The 25,792-nt window shown below is 42.2% G+C and overlaps 1 protein-coding gene across 1 annotated transcript in view; it reads left to right on the top strand.

Moving 5' to 3' along the window:
- Positions 1–25,792, top strand: part of LOC149798215 (sodium- and chloride-dependent taurine transporter-like) — a 99,909-nt gene that overhangs the window by 46,585 nt on the left and 27,532 nt on the right. The window contains exons 5-7 of the mRNA XM_089960853.1: positions 19,831–19,965; positions 21,209–21,312; positions 22,230–22,354. Of these exons, the coding sequence (XP_089816979.1) occupies positions 19,831–19,965; positions 21,209–21,312; positions 22,230–22,354 (364 nt within the window). The remainder of the gene's footprint in view (positions 1–19,830; positions 19,966–21,208; positions 21,313–22,229; positions 22,355–25,792) is intronic.

Genomic DNA, 25,792 nt, shown 5'->3' with positions numbered 1-25,792 from the left:
TATAACATCAAACATTTTTTTCTAATCACAAACATTTTTTTCTCAATTCACAATCTACTTAGAACAGGGCTGACAACGTTGTGAATGAAATTGTGATTTCCACTGTTGGAAATCATTAGGCCATTGATGGACACTACGTTTCCTAGCTTGAGACAAAAGATAAGCATAATGGTCACAAAACCATCGATCTACTTTCACATCGTTTCTAGCAGAAGAACGAGGATCGAAATGAGTCACTAAATGTTCTAAGGAATAGCCCAGGCTGCGATGATGCAGAAAATACACACAGTACTGTCCACACACCAAGGAATCTGTGCCTTGTAATTTCACGTTATTGAATCGGGTGGTTTGAGCATTTCTTCTCATAAAGTCGATGATATCGTCTTCCAAAGGGGGCAATCCGTACGAATCGAAATATTCCACACATCCTTCTTGAGGAAAGTAGACGGCTACCCAGTGGGTTCCTGGGAGATGACTGTCGTCCGTGTTGATCACGTAAGCTTGATGGTCTTTAGGTTTGCGATGAGGGAGTTCATCTTTAGCACAGACGACAGGATTCCAAGAAGCCGTATACGAACTGTGGTTCAAAAGGTAATAAAGTTCCCAGGTATCCATTGTTTTGTGTGTTTTTTTTCTTCTTCTTCACAGGTAATAATCAGTCGTCAATTCGATCCTGACTTTTTGCTTGAAAATGTCTGACGAATAAACGGTTATTCGTTCTGTTTCCTCACTCTGATTCAGGAGAGCTTCGATACGATGGATCTCTTGAGTGGTTAATGGTGGACAAGAATGTTCACGCAAGTCTTTATACCACTGGTGCAACACGTCTTTGTCCGAGATGAGACTCCAAGCTTCGTCCAGATACTCGTCCAATTTTTCTTCTTGACTTAACATTAGGCATTTATCGTGTTGAATTTGACTAGGATGATCGTTTTGACATCCATAACAATTTTTCTTGATCAATTCCGTTATTTTGTCGACCAAGTGTTTGGCAAAACAGGAGACTAAATGGGCTTCTTGTTCTGGCCATCTCGACTTCATCATGATTACTTCTTCTTCCAGGGTCTCCTCACATTCCATGTCCAAAGTTTCTCCACTAGGTAAAGAGGGATAACAGTCTTCCATGGTTTCTAGTAATCTAGAATGACTTCTCTCAAACTGTTGATTTCTATGGTATTGTCGAATTCTGCATACAGGATGGCGTTCACTGTCTTGTCCAGTGGCTTTGCAAACTGAAGTTCCACACGAATCTGGCCGGATTTTATAGGGTGGAAATGTCCTTCGTCGCTGCCTTGGTCTGGAGTGAAATCGAAAGCCCACAAAGCATAGCCTCCTGCATAATCGTCGTACGTAATGCCGTGACTGGTATTGGTTCCTAACTGACCGGTGGCTTCGTACAGGGACAAGTACGATCTCAAGTAATTTTTGTTGGCAAAGTCAGGTTCGAAAGGTCGGGTACACAAGGTTTTGCCATCGCGACTGACTTCGATTTTCTTCACGTCGAAGTGTTGAAAGTTGAAAGGATTTTCTTCGAAGGTTCCGTTGAAGGCTGAATTCGAGACCATACCAAGGATTAAACGCTTGGGTAACTGTCCTTGGAACAGATGATCTTCGATCATGGAATGATGTCCAACGGGAATGGTGAAGGTTTTCACTTCCACGCGACGTATGGGATACTTGGCGGTCGTTCTGCTCAACGTTTGACTGATGTCGTTACCTACTTTAGGTAACACTTCCACGCGTCGTACGTAGAGTTTGGCCTCTTCGATTTTGCTTTTAGGAACCTTAGCATTCTCAGCCAACAAATGGAAAGCGGTACTGCTACGATTCAGTCTCAAGCGGACATTGACTCCGTTCAGCAAATGTTTCTCTTGCAACCACATGTCCAAATGCAAACGATCCATCAGTTCTAAACTCTTCTTATCTAAGATTTTGAGTTCTCTTTGCTCAAAGCCGCTATTGGTTCCATCTACAAGGTCGAACTTGCCCGCTTCGTCAGGTTCCCACAGCACACAAGCATTGAGATGGGTATCCTTGGCATCTATTCCGTACGTCAAGAGATTTTCCAGGTAGGCACGGTAAGGGTAAGTATCCATGCTGCTGCTGACCAGTTTGTTATTCAAGTACAAGTCCACTCCACTAAACAAGGAATGCATGAAATTGTTGACGGGAGCTATATTCTCAGTGTCATCTACTGCACCATCATCCTTATCTAGAACTTTGACTTTCAAGTACAAGTAAGTGCTATTCAGATCGATGTAATCTTCGGGCTGTCCTTTGATTTCAAACTCGATGGGAGCTGAGGCTGTCAATGAGGAGACGGGATGAAATTCCACCCATTGAGATTCTTGCATCGTCATCATGGTGGGGGGCATGGCAAACAGATCCAGTTCCGTCTTGGAACAAGCGCGAGACTCTCGGTGCATCATTTTTTTCTCTGTGTCTCAATAATCGAAAACGTCTAAGTCTCGAACGGTTCTTCTTTTCTTAGCCTTTCTCGCTTGAAGTCTGGTGAAAGGGTGTTTTCTTCGTCGTCTCTTTCTGCCTTGTCCTTGCTGAATGCCTGACTCGGTAGCGTGCAGAACATTTATAGGTGTGTCTCGTCGGCCCAAAATGTCTTTGCCCGTTTGCAGCAAGACATTTTTGCCAGCCCTCATGAAGGCTTCTTTAGGGTTTTGTTTGTCGATGATGACATTTTGGAGAAATTCTTTGCCTTGCGTCAGTGCCGCATCTTTCAAGGCGTGCAATCCGCGTGTCACCATCGGTTTCAAGACTGGGGCCACCGAACGAAAGGCCGATTTTAACATGTCTCCTAAGCCGTGTCCTCGCTGTCGTGCAATCCCTCGGTACACTGGATACATGACTTACTTACGAGTCGTGAGAAAACCGTTTTCGAAAATGGAGTTTCACCGTGACTTTTCCTTTGGTGAATGGAATATTTTGTCCTAAATCTCCTTTTATAGTAATGTTGACCGTGTCCAAATACGACTTGCTGACAGGTAAATAGTGAGGATGGACAAATTCGCGGTGGACGTGGTAAGTGTTTCCACCTTCCTCGTCAGCGTTTGCGGCAGAATCCACTTTGAAAGGAATGACACGCAGTAACGGCACAGAGGTGTGTCCCACCACGTTGTACTCCACCACATCGGAGTACACGAACATCAAATTCAGTCCTTGGTTCAGTTCTACCGGGGTACGAAAATACTTGGCAAAAGAATCGTTGTCAGAAATGACTAGTAATTCGCCTTTTTGTTGTTCTACTTTCTTCCTCAGCTCCATGTCACCGCCCAACATGTCAAACAATTCAGGACAAAATAAGAAAGACATGATTTTGGGCCCCTCAGGAAATTTTATCAGGAAGCGACGAGCTGTTTTGTGGTACTCCAGGGTGACACTTTTTTTGACATGCTCTAAAGCTTTCAGAAACACACCATTAAACCTGGTGGCTATTGTGTTGACCAAATGTTGACCACTAAAATAATAGCCTGGGGGAATGAACAAGTGATAGGTGGTCCACTTTAGATTTGGTGTACGGGTTTTCTTGTCATATTTGCTATGGGTATCCATCCACTGTTGCATTTGCTCGTCATGAACTTCCACATCAAATTTATTTTGATTGGGAAGGACATTGAGGACTTGGGTCGGGTGAATCATTTCCACTAAAGCCACTTCCCAATGGGCTTCGTGGTCTAAGGGGATGGCTTGAGGTAATTTGGCCGTGTAACAGCACAACGTGTTATTGGGAAACACCTCCATGGAACTGTCACTGGGTAAGGTCAAGTAAAATTGGTTTTCGTGACTCATAATTCTAGAGTTCTGTGGCTGTCCGAGGGGATATTACTGGACGTCAGAGGCGTGTCTCCACCCAAAATGGGGTTCTGGTTGTGGTTGTGACTGACACTGGCACTGGACACAAGGTTCCCGGGGTTCCCGATCGAGGAGAATTTCAGGGAGGGATTGGGAAGCAGGTAACCGATGCAACTGCTCAATAAAATGGTCCACAATTGTTTGTCTCCTTGTTGCAAACTCAAATTGGCAATGGCTGCCCCGATGACACAATACACCACGAAGATTTGGCAGAAAAAGACGATTTGCGTTTTAGGCACACGTTCTCCACACCACAACCACAAGGGTTGTTTTTGTAAATCTTGCACAGAAGAACTAGGGGAAGAAGGAGTGGTCGACGTAGCTGCGTCTGATGTGTGAAAGGGCATGATGGTCACTTCTTCTTTTTATAGTCGATGACTTGCGAAGCGTCGATCCAAGAATCGAAACTGGGTGGATATCCTTTCCAACGTACTTTGACTTCTTTGACACGTCGTTTGCCCACTTTACGGGTTCTGCGTTCGAGAATGCTTTCGATGTCGTACACGTCGTCTTCTTTTTTGGTCACACGTTGTAACTCGGGCAAATAAAACGTTCCTTTGAGCACTTCTCCGTTCATGTCTTCCAATTTATAGACGGCAGGATGACGGCCATGCACTCGTCCAGTGACGCGAAACAATTCGGTCGTCCAGTTAGGTAAGTAACCTTTGTCGAAAGTGCGTTTGGTTTTGCCAATGCGCACCCAATCTCCTACGGTCAACTCTCCACTTTTCTTGGGGACAGCCCTCGTCGGGGACGTACCAAACAGGCGCTCAAACACCAGCACTTCGTTGTCGGGAGTCACGTCTTGCGGGGCACGTCCGATGCTTCGATGGTAAGATTGGTTGTACGCTTGCACCAGGTGCGGTAAGATGTCGATGTACTTCAGAGTGTGGTGATGCGTAAAATATTTCCACATGCGTTCTTTCAAAGTGCGTTGAAAACGTTCCACGATGCTGGCTTTGGTTTCGGGATTCTCGGTGGTAAAAAAATGAATGTCACGTTTCTTTAATTCTTTTTGGAAAGCTTGGTTCAGAAATTCGGTGCCTTTGTCCGTTTGCCATCGAAGAGGGTGACGACCGCTTTGTTTCAACACTCGTTGCAGGGCTCGCACTAACTCGCTGCTGGATTTGGAAGTCAAGGGCACGACCCAGGCAAATTTGGAAAAGACGTCGATGACACAAAACAAATATTTGTAGCCGCGATTGTAGCTGGCCAAATGAGAGACATCGGCTAAATCGGCTTGCCATTGATGATCGATGCCTTCCACTCGGGTGCGACTTCTGGCAAACTTACGTCGAATGGGTTTGTGTAAAGTGTAGGTAGCTTGTTCTTGTAACCATCGTTGCACTTGAGGTAAACGGAGACTTTTCAGTCGAGTTTTGGCAGCACGATACAATTTTTGAACTCCTGCGTAACCTGCAGGATGCGAGGGATCGTAGTAAATGCTGGCTAAGACTTTTTCCATTTTTTTTGTGTTTGTGTGTTAATAAGGCACCCACTCTTGGAAGAGGCTACTCTTTTTCTCTTGGGGTATTTTCTTGGATTGCAAGGCTTTGCGTGTGCGACCGGCAATAGGTGTCGAAGAGGAGGATGTCTGAGCAGGGGATATCGGTTCTTGTTTCACTTCTGTCTTCACTTTCTTTTTCTCTTGTGATGAAGAAGGGGTGGCCATCATCTTTTTAATCCATCCAATTCTGGAGGTAGGTGGTGTTGTTAACTTGCGTACTTTTTCTGGTGGAGTTTGAAACCCTTCTTCTTCTTCTTCTTCTTTTCCTTTTTCTTTCTTGACCACTGGTACCGGTACTGGTACTGGTACTGGTGATGGTGCTGGACTTTTCATCAAGGTCTTAAAATCTTTCAAAGTGGGTAGAGCTGTTTCGTCTAAAGCTTTCTGGTGAAAGAGTTGCAGTCGTTGCAAGAGTTGACCGTACTTTTGCGATTTTTCTGTTTCGGACAAATCTTGGCGATCCATCAAGGACTGCAATTCGTGTTGTAACTGGGACATCTCGCTCAAATTGGGATTGGGAGGTAAATGCGGGGTGCGTTGTTCTTGCCACCGATGGTATTCCATCCATCGTTTGTAAGGCACTAAAGCTAGTTTTCGTCCTTCCATGGGGTTGTCAGGGGTGAATTCTGAGATCTTGGGACTTTCGAGGGCCTTTTTATCTTGCTCCCACTAGTCCTCCCAACATGGTTCCCAAGACTCCTTTCAGTATGGGGCCTAACAAGAGGGGCAAAATGCCTCCACGTTGCACTAACATCTTCTTTTTTTGACGAATGGGAATTTTCTTTCGAACCATTTGGCGAAGAACGTGACGATGTTTGCTTAAGCATTGTTTCTGGTGTTTGGACAAAGGGATCGTGCCTTTCAAAACGTTCAAACAACATTCGCACACGGTATCGATGACCTCTTTGGAGGCCGTTTGAATGAGTTTTTTTCGTAGGGGTGGAGAAGCTTTGGACAGGACAGATAACATGTCCCCATGTTTGGCTAAACGTGGTGGCAGTCCTTTCCTTTTCTTTCCTTGGGGTTTTCTGGAGGGTGACATCTTTGAGTCTTCAGGAGCACCAAAAAACACTGATATCCTACTCGGTCACAGGCCCTTTTTATACTGGAACGCGTCGCCATTGATTGTCTTTACGTCGTATCAGTTTGAGGACAGGCATGACACGTCGTGCAGGGGTACGTAACGGACTAAATCGAGCCAGTTCTTGCTTGGACAAATCCAGTAAACTTTGTAACATGCCCGATCTTTCATGGACTTTGATTTTGGGAGAAGGTACTTTGTGAGCAGCAGCCACTGCCGCTAAATTGGAAGGTCCTGCCACTGGGGAAGTTCTTTTGGGGGTCATCAACGGAGAAGTTCTTGGTGTAATCAACGTCTCCAAGTACTCTTCAGTTCCTGGTGACATCAACGGAGAAGTGGACAAACGTGAGGCTGTCGGAGACGCTGTGGCAGGTCGTGGTTTGCGAGTGTAAGGCTGCGTCCTGGCCGCAGTGCCTCTCTTGCGACTAGTTTTCTTCTGTGGACTTTTCTTTTTCTGAGGACTTTTTCTCTGTTTCTTTTTCTGGGGGCTTCTTTTCTTTTTTCGGGGTGGTGTCTGGTCAGAGGAGGGTCCCGCCACTGGAGAAGTTCTTCTCTTTGGGGACCTGGTCTTTTTCTTCTTGGGGCTTCGTTGAACTTTTGTCTTGGGGATAACTTTGGGGGCATTAGGATCCCATCTTAAGAGTGAACGAATGATGACCCCTCCTAAAGTACCGCTCCCTCCAGGTTTCAAAATGATTTGTTTTTTGGTTTGAGTGTCGATGCGGGGATCGGCCAGTTGGACCAAAGCGACTTTGTTTCGATCGAAAAAGCGTTGGGTTTGATGAGGAATCTGAATGATTCCTTGGAGTATTTGACGTGCCGTCACCGTGAACCATCGTAAGACTTCTTTGAGACTAGCTTCTAAGACACGAGCTCGTGTTTGTGGATCTTTTTCTCGACTGATGCCATACAAGGCACGAATCAATTTGACGGGAAGATGCGACTGAAGGGACGTCATGTTCGCACTGAGAGTGAGACAGACGAAAAAGGGTCTGAGGTTTTTATAGATTTTTTGATGGGGAGTGAAATGAAGTCGAGGACGGAGACGTGTACAGGACAGGCCCTCCATCTTGGCACCAGTGGTGAAACAAGTGGGTACGAAATCGCAAATCCTCAGGAGTCGTAGGTTTCAAATCGACGAGTAAATAGGCGTGTGGCGTTTGAGTGGCATCGTCGTACGCCTGAGTCAGCCAAGGCGTTCCTAACTGTTTGGCTAAGACTTGCACTTGCGATTTATCTCGAGGGCTTTTAAACAAGACCACGTAATGCGCATTGAGACTGATGGTACGATGGGCTTTACTTTGTTGAAACAAATTTTGGGTGATGTAAACGACACTGGCATTACGGTGATGCCCTTTGCGCGTGAACCACAATTTAATTTCTTCTTCGTCTTCTCCTAACATGTCGTCGAAAATGACCAAATGGGTTAGACGGGAGTCAGAGACGATGCCGTCGTCTTCTTTAGGAATGCCTTCCACAAACACGATGGAATCGCCTTGACTTTCTCGCAAGAGGTTGTACGCCGATTGCCACTCTTTGTAACACCACACGATCCGTTGAGGGGGTCGATCGATCAAATGATGTTTATGTTCGATCAAACGTTTGACGAATTCGGTTTTGCCTGAACCGCTAGGTCCAGCAATGAGCATGTTAAAGGGATGGCGAAGATACAAAGCCTCCCAACTGGCACGATCTAAGTGTTCGTCGATGACTTTGACAGTAGAGGAAGAGGGAGCAGAGACAGCAGAGGTAGCCATGGTATGAGAAATGTCACTTGTGACACGAAAAACAAACAAGACAAGAGTTTATATACTTTTTCAGAACACGTTTATTGAATGTTTCAAATATGAACACGAAAGACAAAAATACATACAACCCAAATAGTGATGTACAGGAATATAAAACACAGCAAAGCGATCAAAGTGGAATATAAACAAGTGTCTGTACAACATGTTTTGGGTAACCAAGATGTCCTAGGGACAGTGTGTAATGTTCTTACAGTCTCTACATGAGGTATTGTCACACAAGTGTCCTCCCGGAATGACCTTTCAGGAATGTCCATGACAGTCCTGTCCTGAAGCGAGTGGTTGTTCTCGGTGACGGGTTCTTCTGGCACCGTCACTAACACAGGTTGAAAAGTAACTTTTTTCCTTGAACAACTCTTGTGCATACTGGGCCACTTCTTGGGTCCAAGCCTCAAAACCCCCCTTTTTCCAGTCACGAACATCTGTCCAATGAGGGTGTAAGTCACAAGCTACACACACATCGTCATACACGTCTTGGGTAGCTAAAAGTTGACGAATCTTTTTTTCCTGTTGAGGTCGAGAAGTATCCAGATGAAACCGCAAGGCTTTGAGCAAAAGGAGTTTTTCGTGACCATTTAAGGCCATGGAGGTGGTAAGTACTGATCGTAAAGAGTCCACAAAGAATCGGCTGGTAAACGAAATCCCAGAAAACAAGTCACTAAGACACACACCACTTGTAGTCCCAAATTGAATGGATACAGTTCTTGCAATAATCGATGGTAATGATCCACGGTTTGAATATGGTCATTGAGTTCCTTCCACGGAATCTGTTGGATTACATACGACATAAGTCGTGGCATAGCTGCCTGTTTTTATAGTCTCTTTGTTTCGAAAAGAATACACGTACTTTCTAGCCAGTGATCTTCGTTTTCCAGTGGGTAATGTAAATCTTGCATACTGTAACCGAAACGTCAGAGTTCGATTAGAAGTTTCCTCTTCCGCTAAGTAGATTCCACGTAAAATATGTTGGTAATCCTTTACCTCGTCTTCCTCAAAGGGTTGCTCTAGGTGAATCTCGAAGTAACCAAAATGATCAACACGTGAATCATCGGGGGCCTGGAAGTATTGAACAAGGTCTGACCACTGAAACAATTTCTGACGAATCAGTTCTCTTATACCCTTCAGGTACCAGTGGTTAAAGATCTGGTGACGTAACGGATGCAATTGTTCTTTACGTTTCACTTGTATTTTGACCAGCTCTCGGTAAATGCGTTCTCTCAACTCCACAGGCAAAGCACGAATGTTCTCTTGTAAAGTATCCATGAATAGGTCATACTAAATTCTCTTTGGTCTGACACAAGAAATGTACTCTTTGCACAAACATGGTTTTACTTCAGTGTCGAATTTAAATCGTTGAGTCACTAATCTACACATTACAATTCGTTCAGAAGTTTCCTCTTTCACCAAGTTGACATTGTGTTCAAGATGTTGGTAATTCGTTAACTCTTCCTCTGGAATTCGATGCAGTACGTTTACAATGATGTAGGTAGAATCGTCCATAACAAACCAATCCTTTTGAAAACTAGAGGATCGTTGATCAATGTCTGTCCGATGGAACACTTTCAATTGAATCAATCCTTGTATAGCCTTCAGGTACCAGTGGTTCAAACACCGGTGACGTAACGGATGCAATTGTTCTTTACGTTTCACTTGTATTTTGACCAGTTCTCGATAAATGCGTTCTCTCAACTCCACGGGCAAAGCACAAATGTTCTCTTGTAAAGTATCCATGAACAGATTATTATGGTAAGAAGTTACTTCAATGTCTCGGTCCCACTAAGGGTAAGTAATGACAATTCGGTGACCATCGAGCATGTTCTACGTAGGCCGAATCTTGCGGTTCCCAGTGGTGAAGTGACACACCGCAACTGAAGCACTTGACTTTATCTCCTTCGCCCAAGTAGAAAAATCCGGCTCTGGCTAATTCTTCGGGGGTCGGTCCTCCCAGATACTTAGGCCATTTTCCTTTGAACGATTGAAGACGATTTTCAAAGTCGCAGTATTCCGACAAACGCACAGGGAACGAATATTCGTCTTTCACAGGTTCGTTTCGATGAGGGTTGAGTGACATCGGTAGGAGTTTGCTCAGGGCTGGATGACATCCGTAGAGGGGTAGACGTGAAGGTGAACATTCCCCTTTAAAACGAAACCCAGTAAAATGTCCAAGAGGACGAGCAGCATCGCTTTCGCATCCCACAGGTTTGACACGCACAGCATCACTTTCCATGATAGGGGTAGGGGCACTAAAGTTCCCATGATGCTTTACGGCATCGCTCAGGTCACAAGGTACAGCATCGTATCCATCGCAAGGCTCACAATCGCACTCGTCTGCAAACTCCGTTACGCAATTACAATGGTAACCACATGGACAATCGCAGTTTCCTTCCGGACATTTTCCGTCGCAATGCATGGGTCTTATCCATCCAATATTAGTCACACTAGAGGAAGATACAACCTTTTTACAATCCCCAAACTGGAACGATGCCTCTTTCAAAGTATTCATCTTGTTCGCTCGGTCTTGGTAGTCACAATGAACTATCGATCTTGCCTAGGGTTCCTTTTTTATATACAGACCAATACCGACGTGACCGTACGGTAAGGTGAAATGATTGGGAAGTCGAACTCGCTTCTGGTATACAATTTGATAGACTTTTTCCAAGGGTCGACTGACGATGTGGTGAGTGGGTAAACGTACAATCTTGTTCGGTTGATAGGTGGTCACTTTAAAGTTTCCATCCTCTCCCGATTGCAAGGCTTCTTTCAATACCCCAAAGTTGACCACACGACTGGTACGATGATTCAGAGTCAGTCCTTTCACTTTGCACGTCGTGTGCACTTCTCCTTGTTTGTCACGGTATTCGTAGCCGTAATTTTTGGGACCGCCACTGACGAAACTTAGAATCTTGTCGTCGGGATGCTCGTCTGTCCAGGCTCCTAAACGGTCTCCTTCGATGTCAGGGTGATGTTGAATCGGGTGATGGATGTAAATGCAACTGTCCGTGTCAAAGTACAGGACGCGTTCCCCTAACAGTTCTAAAGCTTCGTACAATTTTAAGCGAGCATGGGCTGTCACGTAAGCCGCAATGATGACATTTCCAAAAGGGTCGTCTTGTACAAAGTCCAGATCTTCTTCGTAATTGACCAAGATCAAATCCTCTCGAACGACGTCCACGTGTTTCATGTATTTGGTTTTGTCGTGAATCATCTGGAAGTAGCGGGAAGGTTCTGTCAAATATTCCGTCTTGGGTAAACACGGTCGTTGTGCCATTTTACCCCACAAGCAATTTAACATCACTTTGGCAAACGATCGCCTGCCTTCGTTTTTCTCGATGTGGTCTAAAGTGATGCCTTCTTGTTCGTAGTATTTCTCTTTGAATTTTATTTGGTCTTCGGGAGTGTGACACCAGGAAGGATAGCCGCTGGCTTCTTGCTTCAGTTTCAAAAAGGCATCCACGTAGTCGGCGAAAATGCCTTTCTGAGTAGGGTCACCCTTGCGGTATTGTTGTGTCTTGGGAAAGTGACAAATTTCGTACACTTCTAACAGTTGGTATCCCATGTCCAGAGCTTTGAACAATTCTACGCTGACCCAGGTTCCCGTCAAGGCCCGTTCTTCCTGGGTGTGCTGACAAGGTTGGTCTTGGTTGCACGTTTCGGCACAAGTACGGCACAAGGGAAACATCAGTTTGCCTTGACAATGGTGAGGTAAGACGGGATGGTATAGGTTCGTGGGAGGCAAAACTTTGCACTTGATCAAGCCTTCGTATTGTCGAATGTTTTTCAGGTCAATGTGTTCCGTCAGCAATTGCGGGTGCCCTACAGGAAAGCGACAATATTTGCACACGTAGGGATACAGCGAACACACGTCCAAGTATTTGATTTCTTCTCCTTTCTCTTCGTCGGCTTGGTACAGCAAACAGGTGGCATTGGTCCTTCCTCCGTACAAACTATCCCTCGGGTTCAGCGGGTCCATGAACTGGTAACTTTCCACGAGGCGTTTAAACTCGGGATCGGTTTTCATACGGTGATCGTACTCGTGTTCCCACATTTCCACCACTTGGTATCCTTGCTGTTCTAACTTTAGGCGCCGCTGACAAGTGTCCTGGTACAAGTCTTCCATGGTTCGTTGCAAAAACTGATTTTTAGTGCCACGGTCAGGGTAACAGACGGGACATCCGTGAAATAAGCAACCGTTAAACTCGTACACGATCTTGGGGTTTTCTAAGTCCCAACCATCGACCGAATACGTTCCGATGGTCTTTTCGCCTCCTCCGTTGCGGGCATGCTGAATCCACTTGTCTTCCTTGTCGCACAAGTAATGTAACCAACGTAGGGCTTTGACCGAGTATTGACGTTTGACAAAGTGGGTCGTTTGAGGACTGATGACAGCCACGGTGTTTTCAGGCATGAATCGTTGTCGATACACTAAGGAACACGCTTTGGCAATGGTGCAAGCTTCTTTCAAAGGATCGACCCCTCCGTGTTCCATGAACAGTTCTCGAAATTTTCCACAGCAACGCCGTAAAATGTCCACGTCGGAACGACAATACTTTAACATTTCTTCCTGAAAGTCGAAGGGGTCAGAGGCGTGAGCCTGATACCAAGCGTAGAAAGCTTCTCGTTGTTCGGTACGCATGTTGTCGGGGTCGTAATAGTGAGCCTCAGGTAAATGGGGTAGAACGGCGTGTTGATTGGCTTCCGTATTGAAAAAGTGTGGAAAGTACCCTTTAGCCATTTCTGTCATTCCAAACGTTTTAGGCATTCGGCTCAAAGGCATGGCCAAGTAGCTCATCGAATCTTTAAACTGTACTTGTCCCACTTGCATGAAAATGATTTTGGCTCCGTTCAAAGTCACTTTAGGACGTTCGGTGCCATGTTCCGTATAGTACCTCAAAAGAAACTGTCCATCGTATCCGGAGAAATTGTGAGCCATCACTGTGGCATGACGATGACAATCTCCGTAAAGTTCGATGTCCTCTTGGCTCCACGTCTTGTCGATGGGGTCTAAGACCCATTGGGCAAAATCGGCTAACGTGTTTGGTCCCCGAAAGATTTTTTCACGCCCTCCAGGAATCTTGCTGCAGTGAGGGCAATGACTGAAGATAGGTTCTTGAATGCACTTCTCGCACGCTCGATGAGCCACGCAGAAATTAGGAATGTGAATACCGGTCTCTTGCGTGCATTCGAAATCGAAAAAGATGAAATTGCCTTTCTTCTTGTGACTGTCCTCTTTCTCTGGTGGGGGTTGGTATTTTTGCACGTAACATTGGTGTTCCAAGTCCACGATGTGGTGACAAATGTGACATTTCTTTTTTCCTGAACATACGTGTGCCTTGGTACTATTGGTACGTATGCCTTGTCCACACGTAGGGCACAATCTCAGGAGTTGACAAGCACATTTCTGCTGTGAACCTTGCGTCTTCAGATGTTGTTGGTAACAAGTAGGGCTAACAAACGTGCGCAGACAAGTCGAACAAGGCACTGGTTCTTCGCTCAGACAGGGTAAAGAGGCCAAACTTCCTGAGCATTTCGATCCACAATGCTTGTGTTGCTCTCGATTATTATAACCATGGTCACATTTCTCACAGTAATAACTGTATCCCAGGAATCCGGTGATACTGGTAATCGTATCGAAATGGTCATCGTGATGATAAACGTGAATGTATTTTCCGTCCTTAAAATGTTGGCCTCGAAACAACAGAGGCCCGCGCATTTCTTGAGGGTGCACTTTTAAGGTGTAGCGTGGAGCTAGGGCATCTTGCAATTTTTGCATCTCAGGAATGCCACAGGGTGTGTCTTTGGACAGGCCGGCTTGTTGCAACAGGAGTTCTGCTTCGTTTCGTTGTTTGGCTCGATGGGAACGTTGAATAGTGTTCCAGGTTCTTTTCCATTCTACCGTGTCGTTCTTGTCGGCATAGGTTCGTCCCACCACGATGGCACGGGCTAAACACATCTGGTCATGAGAGTTGTTAATTCGGACGAGACTCTTTTTGGTGTTGCGAAGGTCGTCCACCAATAACATCTTTTTGCGTCCAGTTCCTTGAGGAGGAGAGACGTGGGTCATGTCCAGTGTGGCTTTTCCATCGGTGATGTCAAACTGGTCATTAGATTGTTGCACGTGTTGAATCTTGTCCATGACTTTGGAAGCGGTCAATTCTGCAGGGGTGCTAAACTCGATCCAAACAGGGGATTTCAAACCGTCGTGTTGTATGGAAAGTCTCAAGCGATCGTCTTCTTTGGGTTGACATTGCTGCTTGAGTGCAGTGAGCAAAGAATCCCACACCTCAGTGATGAACACTTCTGCTTTCTCTAACGGCACTTCAGCCTTGAAATCTTTAAACTTCACTGTGTATTTGTAAGCCGTGGTTCTAAATTTTCTAGAGGAGCGCTTTTCCGTCTCTCGAATGGAATAGTACTTTTCAGGGTTGACTAAGGGTGGTGAACTTGGTTTAGAGGGTTCTGATTCTGGTTCACTCATGTCCTCTTCAAAATCACTGGCATGAATTTGTGCCAAGATTTCAGCCCTGGTACGAGGCGATAGATCACGTTTCTGCCTCTTACTTTCTTCTTCTTCTTTCTTCTCAAATGAATGGGATCGTTTCATCTTGAAAGCAAAAAGTCAAATGACTCAAGTTCAAACACCATGAGCTACTTTATAGTCATAGCAGACCAGCGTATATAAAAGGGTGTGTGTCTTATCCTTTCATTATTCATTTCACTCTCAAGCCGAGCACAACGATGGAAGGGACTAACCAGATGGAACGTTTCGTCAGAGCTTTGCGAGGGGTCATTAGAAAATTCTCTTCAGACCAGCCTACGGACTACTCTCCTTCCTTTCGAGATAAAAGTCAAGATACTTGCTATATCTGTCAGAAGAAAGGGCATTGGTCTTCAGAGTGTCCAGACCGTCAAAAAAGAACAAAAACAGGGACTAAAAAAGACAAAAGTCAAGATACCTGTTATTATTGTAAAGAAAAAGGACATTGGTCTCTAGATTGCCCAAAAAAGAAACAAGAGGAGTCAGAAGAAAAGAAGGATTCTTCAGAAGAAGAGAGGGATTCTTCGGAAGAAAAGAGGGATTCTTCAGAGGAAGAAGAGGAAGAAAAAAGACAATTCTATTTACAAGAGGCAAAGAAACAGGAGAAGAAGAAAAGAAGAAGGGAAGAAAATGAGGAAAAGACGGTGAAGAAATTTAAAAAACAGAGAGAGTAAACAAGGAGAAAGAAGAAGTCAGTGAACTTTCTATTAAAGTGTTGTGTTGTGAATTGTGAATTGGATTGTAAAAAAATGGAGAAAAGAATAAATTAATGATATAAGGTAAGTGTCTTTGAGTTGTGATTTTAAAATAAGAAGCTACACTCACGCACTCATACACAGACACGTACTATAAGGGTAAAATGGGTGGTTTTTTTCTTTTTGAGTTATTGGCAAATTGAAATTGTATTTCTTTTCGAGAAATGTGGGTGGCCCTGAAAAGGGCCTTTTTTCTTCATGGTGAAAGGGTGAGTTTAAGCAATCAACTTTAACTGCCTTATGCCTTTGCCACGGCCAAGGCCTACTTCTGGACTGCGTAATGTTGATGATGATGATAATGATTGGGTTGAAATCACTAAGGGTGGTACGGTAGGCTTAGTCACAGGGTTGACGTGTTTAGCTCGGGAAGGTCGTATTCTCTTCGGTCGTGATAAAGAAGTCTGATACATTTGTTTCAGACTTCTTAACTCCGCTAAAATGTCCAACAGTACCGTGACCGTTTGATTTTCACCCTCTTGTTTCTTTGCTGCTACTTCTTCTTGCTGTTGTTTTTTTCTTACCTCTTCTTCTTGTTGCTGTTGCTGTAGGAGAAAAGCCTGTTCCGCTTCCTTTTGTCGTTGTATAAATTTCTCCAATTCTTCTTTCTGTCTCTGTCTAAAATTCTCCACTTGCGGTAATGAAGAAGGTAACGAAGGTTCCGGAACAAATTCTTGCGAGGAGAGAAAATCCACAAAATCCCAATTCACCTCTTCTGAAAGTAAGTCCGAGTTCCCTTGGGCAGTCTCCCCTGCTGGTGCACCCCAATGGATCGTTTTCTGAGTTTCCGTCATGTTGAATCACTGTCGCATAGATTGACTGCACACAAGCGCTAGCGAATCTATATAGACTACGTGACGTCACAGACTGCACTCTTCGGATTGGATGCGAGCTGACTGAATTCTGTAACGCGTGTTCGGATTGGTGAATGAACTCAATCCGTTTCAATCCTTCCTGTACCTATAAATAAGCGCCGTTCACTGCATTGATTCACCTATTCTCGGAGTCTCAACATGTGGACAGACGTTGAATCTTCAACCCTTGTGTCAACAATGATGTTCAGGACGGACATGCTCATGTATGTCCGATCCAAGTGGACCGTTGTCCACAGGACCAACAGCAGCCTGTGGATAAGAAGAGTCTATATAGAGAGACAAGGTTGCCTCAAGAGGACTCTGATGTATGGCCCTGCTGTAAGACGAAGTTTGAGGAAAAGAAGATGTCGCAAATGCCCTTTATGTTAAGGGCATATTAACATAAACCAAAGGCCCTTTTCAGGGCCAGCCATATTTCTCGAAAAGAGATAGTCTTTGAATTGCCTACCCCTTTTTTAAAAATTTTTTTTAAAAAAAAAGAAAAAAAAATCCCATGTTCCATTCCCCTTGTCCCTAAACAAGCCCAAACTCTATTCCCCATGTTAAATTCCCCTTGTACGTAGAGTGACCCACGATTTATCGCCATGTTAAATTCCCCTTGTACGTAGAGTGACCCACGATTTATCGCCATGTTAATTCCCCTTGTACGTAATCTGACCCACGATTTTTCGCCATGTTAAATTTCCATTGTACGTAATCTAACCCAGGGGGGGTCTGTAATGCTAATTCCCATTGTACGTAAAGTGCCCCCATTTACTACTGTTGTGGAAAAGTAAGGGTAACCGAATGAGTACACATAAACAAGGGAGACTGCTAAATATATTTTGGATAAAAAGGTCTGTAAGGAGAGGCTTTGGGAACAAACATTAAGAAAAGATGTCATGAAGCGCACATAAAAGTAAGTCAAGCGTTTTGTAGAAGCCTTTAATTTTAAAAGCAGCCCCTCTCCGTATTCCGGAGAGAGAGAGAGAGAGAGAGAGAGAGAGAGAGAGAGAGAGCAAGCAGCTTGCACGCAACAACAAGAGGAGACAAGTGGTTTTTGTATCACTTGCAGGATCTCTTATGCGAGATGTTGTTGTTGTTGTTGTTCTAGGGTTTTAACGCCATTTCTCAGCACAAGATAGGCTATACATGGCGGCCAGTATAAGTGGTTGAGGAAGAACCCTGGAAAACCCAGGGAAGAACCACCGACCCACGAGAAGCTACTGGCAGGCTTTCCCACGTAACCACGCTAGCCAAGCCTTGGACTCGAACCCACGCAGACAGAGGTGAGATGGCAGTGATCCGTAACGGTGAGCGCTTTAGACCACTCGGCCACTCGGGACCCCTATGCGAGATGTACCTCCCCCACAACATCGAGCCCTAAAATCTGGTGTGACGCAACAGCGCAGTAAATGTGTTTTTCTTTAAGGTATTTGTTGCCATGACCTAAAACATATGCCTTGGGTCGAGCTCTATCAGCGGAAATCTGTGTATTTTTTCCCAAACATACCATTTTGCCAACGACAGCTTGTACTGCATGGATGCCTGTTTACAGAACGTTTGGTGGCGGAGGTCGTATGCAGATGCATGGCAGTTTGGAGACCCATAGTAAGCCGCACCAATGCATGGGTGACAAAGAAAAAGGTAAGTTTAAACGCCCAGAACGTCTTGCAGGAGGTCACCAAGACCCACTTTAGCATCATTGGCTGCGTTGGTGTGGACCGAACGCTGGAGCGAAACAGCACTCACACTCTCTCTCGTAGGTCGTGGTGTTGTGCAGGTCACGAAAAGCATGAATAACGCTAACAGCCGCCCACCTAATCAGGGTTCACAGTTGTACGGCGTTCATGAGCTGCTGCATCGGAATTATAGCAGTGTTCATGCACGACGACCCCATGCAACTCTTCCGCTGTTATATAAAAAAAACACTTTCAATGATATGAAATTGCCGATAGTGCTTTAATTCCGACACCGAACGATAAGCTGAGGCGATTAGAAAGCAGGCAGTGGGAACCGCGAGATTGCAATATGTCAGCATTGACTAGACCTGACTGAAGGTGGTTACTAGGGTTATCAATACGCTGGATACCTATGGCCGCATGACAAGTATTGGAGCATCAAACATATTATAACGCTCACACGCACTCAGGAGAATTGCCAGATTAACTGCAGGTGCTGCCAGACAGTTACAGAAACTGTTCAAGTGCATGTCGTAAAGGACAGCGACTTTGTCATAAACGACATTTACGAAGGTACTCATTTCAACCAACAACCAGAGCATGGCTTCACAGTCTATACAGACAGACAGACAAGGAGATTCAGTTTCTTCATGCCTCTTTGGTGCTCTGATGAAAACCAACAGTGTTGACCACCATTTTGCAGAGCCACAAGACAATGCCCCACTCACGCGGATTGACCGCCTCCATCTCACTTAACGAACCATGCGCGAACGCACGGTTTTAGCTACGAGTGTTTACTTCCGGCGATGGAAGACACGACGGATGGCAAAATAAGTTAGCACGTGAGCAGACGTCTTACTGAATTAACAACGTCACAACGCAACACATCTGAACCGCCATAGTCTAAATCCTCTACACTCGTTTTTATGGGATATATATATATATATATATATATATATATATATATATATATATATATATATATATATATATATATATATATATATATATATATTGATTGACGATACGTTTAGGATTTGTTTAAAAATTTTACTGTCATCGTTTACATTATATAAATTGTACAGCATTCAACAAGTTTTTGGGTTGTTTATCTTGTATTTCATGCTTACACTTTTTGGGTAAGGCGTTTTCTATAAAAAGAGTTTGTGGAATTCATTACTAAAATTTACGGACATCTAACACCATATAGCCATTAAGTTGCTAAGGTGTCATAAAACGCTAGTAAGTGCGTGGTAATCGATGCAGAAAATAAATTAAGGCTTAGATGACCTGTTATGATCGTTATGGCAGCGGTATGTTCTGAGAGAGTAAGAGCTGTGAGGAGCGTGAGCGCTGTTCTACTAGCTGCTAAGGTAACAAATAGTGTCAACTCTTTCAATGGAAGGCACCCTTCGGGAAAATCTCGATTAGATGTTATGAACGCTATCCGAGTCTGCTTCTAGTTACGGAAAGGGTACAGCGATATTTCGATCGGTGTGTTTACATGGTGAATACAGTTATTGCCAAGCCTAAATTTCACACTTTTTCTCACAATTATTCTGTTTTTCCAATAAAATATATTTGTTAAATTTATACTTTAAGTAGTGTTAATTTGTTCAGCGATCCCAGTGCAAATATGCGTCATTTTTAAGCTTAGTCTTAGGCACGTTGTAATCAGACTTGAAAGTTTTAGGAGAACGAAGGCATCCATTTGACAGAACGTTAACCTTGACTGAAATACTTGCAGGTCATGTACGTCACAGCAACAGCTCCATATATTTTTATGTTGTGTCTTCTGATTCGTAACTGCTTACTTGAAGGCGCCAAAGAGGGAATTATCTACTACCTTAAACCTGATCTAGAAAAACTGGGAGACATTCAGGTAAATTATTTATATAGTTGTAGCCTTCAGGTACACGAGTCTTTCAATTCCATTTTCTTAATTATCTTTTTTTTGTCGTCCAGCTATATGATTATTATGAACGACAATAATTATCTACATTATTGTTGACTTTTTGTTATATTTATCTCCTTTTTGATCTCCTCTTTTTGACTTGTCGTGTATTTTACATGTTTGCCACGCTCACGAGTTCTTAAATATCGTATGGAAATACCTTGAGGGGTAAAATTTACCGGATACAAATTTCAATTTCTGATGCAAAATTGACCTGTTTGGCCTACACAAAACAGCTAATCTCCGCCCACTTATTAACACAGGCACAACTTTAAAGTTTGAATTATTGTAATTGGCAGAAGACTTTTAAGTACGTGGAAAAATGTAATCAAAATCAGACAAGATATGTTTAAAGTTATTGATTTGTTATTGGCAAATGTTACACAAAATGGAAAGTACATAATTGACTGACTGGGCTCCTTTTCGATAGTTTTTGTCCAACCCTCACACCCTCAAACCCAAAGTCAATATGCACTTAACTAAATGTTCCATCTAGCTGAATGATTAGTCTGATCGGCGGGTCTGTAGAATTTCTTTTATGGGACAGATGACTGACACGGCCGTGTTGTCACTATTATGAAAATGAGATACAATAATAAAGTTGCAAATCAAAATTGTTGGCAGTTAGTTTGCACGTTTTCTCTGCGATCTAAAACCAGGAGCATCTTGTTCACTTATATAATTTATGGGATTCTGGTATCTCGGAAAGTCTGAAGATAATACTATATAGACTTCTTACTCATTACTTTATTTATCTGATGTTTATTATAAACAATAATAACTTTATATTTTGCCATTCAATGATAACCCTGGTATATTAGCATATGTACATTATTACATCGATTTTTACCTTTGCACGCTTTTGATTGGTTATCAGTTTAAATTACTTGCCAGTAACATTGTTTTGTGTGTTCTAATTGCAATAGAACCTCCCGGTATAGGCCCCCAGTTACGTTTTAAACCCCTATTGATTTGGCTGAATATTTCGTTTATCTAACTCGCTTTACTGCCGAGTATTCCAGCTAATTACTCAATCCAGACTTCTTTTTAAAAAATCACATCAAGGCTGAATTATGCAAACCCAGATGTACGGAAAATTTTTTTTTATAAGTAGATATTTGCTGTGTAATTATCAATACATGTCACGTAAACAATTTGGTGTACCTTACAGGTGTGGGTTGATGCTGGGACACAGATTTTCTTCTCTTATTCCATCTCATTGGGAGCACTCACAGCCCTTGGGAGTTACAACAAATTTAACCATAATTCCTACAGGTAATAATCCCAGAACGTTCATTATTGGTGTCTTTTTACGACTCGAGAAAACCAAGCATATAAAAAAACGGTTTGAATTATTTTCATAGCCATTATGCCAAGTATTTACTCCAAAATAGTTATTTGTGGTATATGATCAGGTTGTCAATAGTAAACTATATGCGCCTCTTTATCACGAAAAGCAAAGGGAACTAACTCCTACAAATTAGGGATTTTTCATCGTTGATATTGTATCTCGTTTACATTATGTTTGCATATTGTAAACTCTCTCTCTCTCTCTCTCTCTCTCTCTCTATATATATATATATATATATATATATATATATATATATATATATATATATATATATATATATATATTACAGTTACAAAGATTCCAACTGTTACAGCAGTTAAGTCATTTGAATAACTGTTTTGATGTTAAATGACCTCACTCAACCTTGAATACTTAAATATGGTACATGTGACATGTGTAGGCAAGAACTTCATTTTGCTTCTGTAGCAGCTAAAGTGAAGAGTTATTATCTCATCGGACTCAGTGCTTCTTGACGATTTGTATATCATACAAAATTCTCTGCGCAAGATTTTGAAGATTGGCTTGTGTTACGTGACATCATTAATTTTTATCTTTCTGTTAGATGCTGAATAGTTATAATTAGCCTCTTACTATGATCACGCTGACCATTAGCAAGGTCTAAAAACAGAAGACCCTATTGTAAATATGTTTCTATAATTTAACGAGCCTGTTGAGATTATACTGAAAATATACCTGTATATTATGTATACATTATAACGGAATCGAAAAGTTAAAATCTAAATTATTTATTCCTAATAATGAGATCAAGTAGTTCAAATAAAAAAAAAAATCCGCTGTCGCTATATCTACAACACATTCGTGGCAAACTGTCTTATTTCAGGGACTCCATCCTCTTCTCCCTAACAAACAGCGGTACCAGCATCTTCGCAGGCTTTATCATCTTCTCCATTCTTGGTCACATGGCACACATCCAAAATAAAGATATCTCAGAAGTTGCGGAGTCTGGTATGTCTTTTTTTAATAGATCTTTTGAAAATTACATTCCATCATTGTTCCTGCATTACACGTATCTAACTGCGACCAACTCATGTGTAGATCTGCAGTTGAATACGAGGGTAAGAGTTCTGGCACAGATTTTTTCTTTTTCGAAATTTAAAAAATAACAAATATCACTAAACCTTTTATTTAAATCTTCTTCTTCTAAGAATTGCTACTGCTTTTAAAATTGATATTCAAAGTCAACTTCTAGCGTGCCAGATATTATCAGCTCTATAACTATACAAAAGACGAGAACTCCGAAATGAGGTGACTGCAAAATACGAGGTCGTCAAAATGTGTGTTGAGAGAAGGACATAATTTTTCTATCGTTTTTAAGATGGATAGGTTATTTTGTCCGCAGGTTATCTCCTGTATATTCATTTTTTTATATTGTAATTAATTTACTGTTTTGCTTTGCACTTGTGTCAGATTGTTCATTTGCCGTTTCATCAATATTATTGTCGAATGGTTGAATAGTTTGTCGTCTAGATTTATCTAAACATAAAAAATATAATGAAAATGAAATTTGAATATAATTGCACTTGTTTCGGGTGTCGTTATAGTTAGTTTTCTCATACACTACACAATCTACGAGAAAGTGATATTATTTTATGGAAACATTGATAAATGACACGCAGAGAATCATGGAGGTTTTACAAGGCATCCAACAATATATGTGTACGATTAGATCCAAAAGAATTACAGGAAGAAGCCATTTCAGAATCGGATCAACAGACAGTGTAGACGGTGGACCTCTCTTGTCAATGAATAGTTCTACAAGTACATAACTATTGCAAACAATTAAACCAGTTGCTGTGTAAATTATCTTGATGATATTGTTTCTTATAATTTGCTGTCTGGGCCCCGGATGGCGGAGTGGTCTAAAGCACTCGTCTTTACCTATCACTGGCATCTCATCTCTGTCAGCGTGAGTTCGAGTCTCAGGACTGCGAGTATGTGCGAGAACTTGCCAATAGCTTTCCGTCGATGGATGGTTTTTCCCGGATCTTTCCCAGGCTCTTCCTCGACCAGAAATACAGGCGCCATGTACAACCTATCATGTGCAAAAAACAGTGTTAAACCTGCACAGAAAACAACATCTAGCTGTTAATTTCACTTGGCAATAAAAGGATATAGATATGTTATGAGTATATAGCTGGTTTAAAGTGCCACTGGATGTGTTTTGTGCACCTACAGCATTTGAGGAAGTGAACAATACGAACCCAAGAAAATGCCACCATCGAAAACTAAAGCCGCAAAGACTGGGTAAAGTACAGAAATCTAAGTAAGATATGATGTTTACAACAAAATTTAGGACAGAGTCTGAAAGGGGAAAGGTTAATTTGGTAACAGAACCATTTAATGTCTGGTGAGAATGACCAAGATTTATGCTTATTTTGGCCAGGTATAACCACTCTTGAAAACATTTATTAGCAGGAAGGTAAGTATACTTGGTTCTGTACTCTTTCAGCTGGAACTGACGATTAGACTAAAACGATGGCCTCGACGGGGTTATGGAGTTCAACGAAAAGAAACAAAAACATTTCTTAACCCTATTCATCTGATACCATCGTCCCTAAACATATGATGAATTTATCTTCGACATTCTACAGGCAAAAATTAACAAAATGTGACCAAAATATCGTTGATAATACAAAAATGGATACTTTGCATATCTTGGCAGCTCAGTGTTATTTAATACATATATTCATTCCTGTACGAAGAAATAAAAAAGAAATCGGTTGTCAATATACAAATTCATGTTAGCCAGTGGTTCTTTAATACCTCCTAGTCGATTGTAAATAAGTTCGAAAGAAATCCTCAAGCTTCATAAAACTACAATATATAAGCATCGATACAGGATTGATCTGGCCCGACAGTTTTCCTGTTAAAATTGAATTGAGTATATATAACCAATTTGAAAATAAATTTGATATGTCCGAGACAGAATACGAGACATTAGAAACACACTAGGCCTGTTTACGTGCTCAGGAGTGAGAAAAAAGAGGAGGGATGCCTCATTACGATCGATCCAAAGATCATTCTGGACTGGTATCGATCATAAAAACAAACTTGTGTGTGTGTGTGTGTGTGAAAGTGCTTGATCTTTATCTTAATACATCAGCATAATTACTAGAACACAAATATTACATTAGAATGTGCGTAACACTATATACACCATGCCAGAAAAGTGTTCTGTCCTTAGTCAGCATCAAGCAAAGACCCCATTCCTTATTTATAGCAACTTCGAACAATGTTGAAAAAACAAACAGAGGATGCTACTAACAATGCTGAAGAATAATCGAAACATATCACGCTGTACACAGAAGGTTTACGCCATTTTTTTACAGAGATACTTATTGCTTTCGTATGTTTTGTGATGCTGTATGCAAACTCGCACAGCAGCTGCATCTTGAATTGAAGGTAGAGACTGAAAAACGTATTCTATACACGGACTATGATGAAACGCAGTTTTCGTAAACCAACGTGTGCCATATCTGTGAAAAAGAGATCATACCTAAGGCAACTTGTCCCGCCCCACAAACATTCTAAAGTTTGTGACCACGGTCACTGAAAAATACCCATATATAGATGTCCAGCTTGTAAGGATAATTATTTAACTTTGTGACCACGATCACAAAAAAACAGATATATAGATGTCCAGCTTGTAATGATAATTATTTAACTTTGTGACCACGATCACAAAAAAAGAGAGATATAGATGTCCTGCTCTTAATGAATATTAGTTAAATGTCAAATATTCATAATTCATACCACTTTTCATTTATAACATGTCCGGTTATGCCAGTCATTAATTAATCAAGGAGAGACATGTCCACATTCAAAATTCATACCACTTTTCATTCATAACATGTCCGGTTATGCCAGTCATTAATTAATCAAGGAGAGACATGTCCACATTCAAAATTCATACCACTTTTCATTCATAACATGTCCGGTTATGCCAGTCATTAATTAATCAAGGAGAGACATGTCCACATTCAAAATTCATACCACTTTTCATTTATAACATGTCCGGTTATGCCAGTCATTAATTAATCAAGGAAAGACATGTCCACATTCAAAATTCATACCACTTTTCATTCATAACATGTCCGGTTATGACAGTCATTAATTAATCAAGGAGAGACATGTCCACATTCAAAATTCATACCACGTTTCATTCATAACATGTCCGGTTATGACAGTCATTAATTAATCAAAGAGAGACATGTCCACGTTCAAAATTCATACCACTTTTAAATCATAACACGTCCGGTTATGCCAGTCATTAATTAATCACGGAGAGACATGTCCACATTCAAGAGGTAAAAATCATACCTGACAACGATGAGTACTACATTTCATTCAACAAGGATTTTGTAGTCAATAAGCTCGTGACAG

The sequence above is a fragment of the Sinohyriopsis cumingii genome, chromosome 6 (assembly GCF_028554795.1).
Source record: "Sinohyriopsis cumingii isolate HCF-2022 chromosome 6, ASM2855479v2, whole genome shotgun sequence".
NCBI lineage: Eukaryota > Metazoa > Mollusca > Bivalvia > Unionida > Unionidae > Sinohyriopsis > Sinohyriopsis cumingii.
This window is presented reverse-complemented; position numbering and strand designations above follow the sequence as displayed.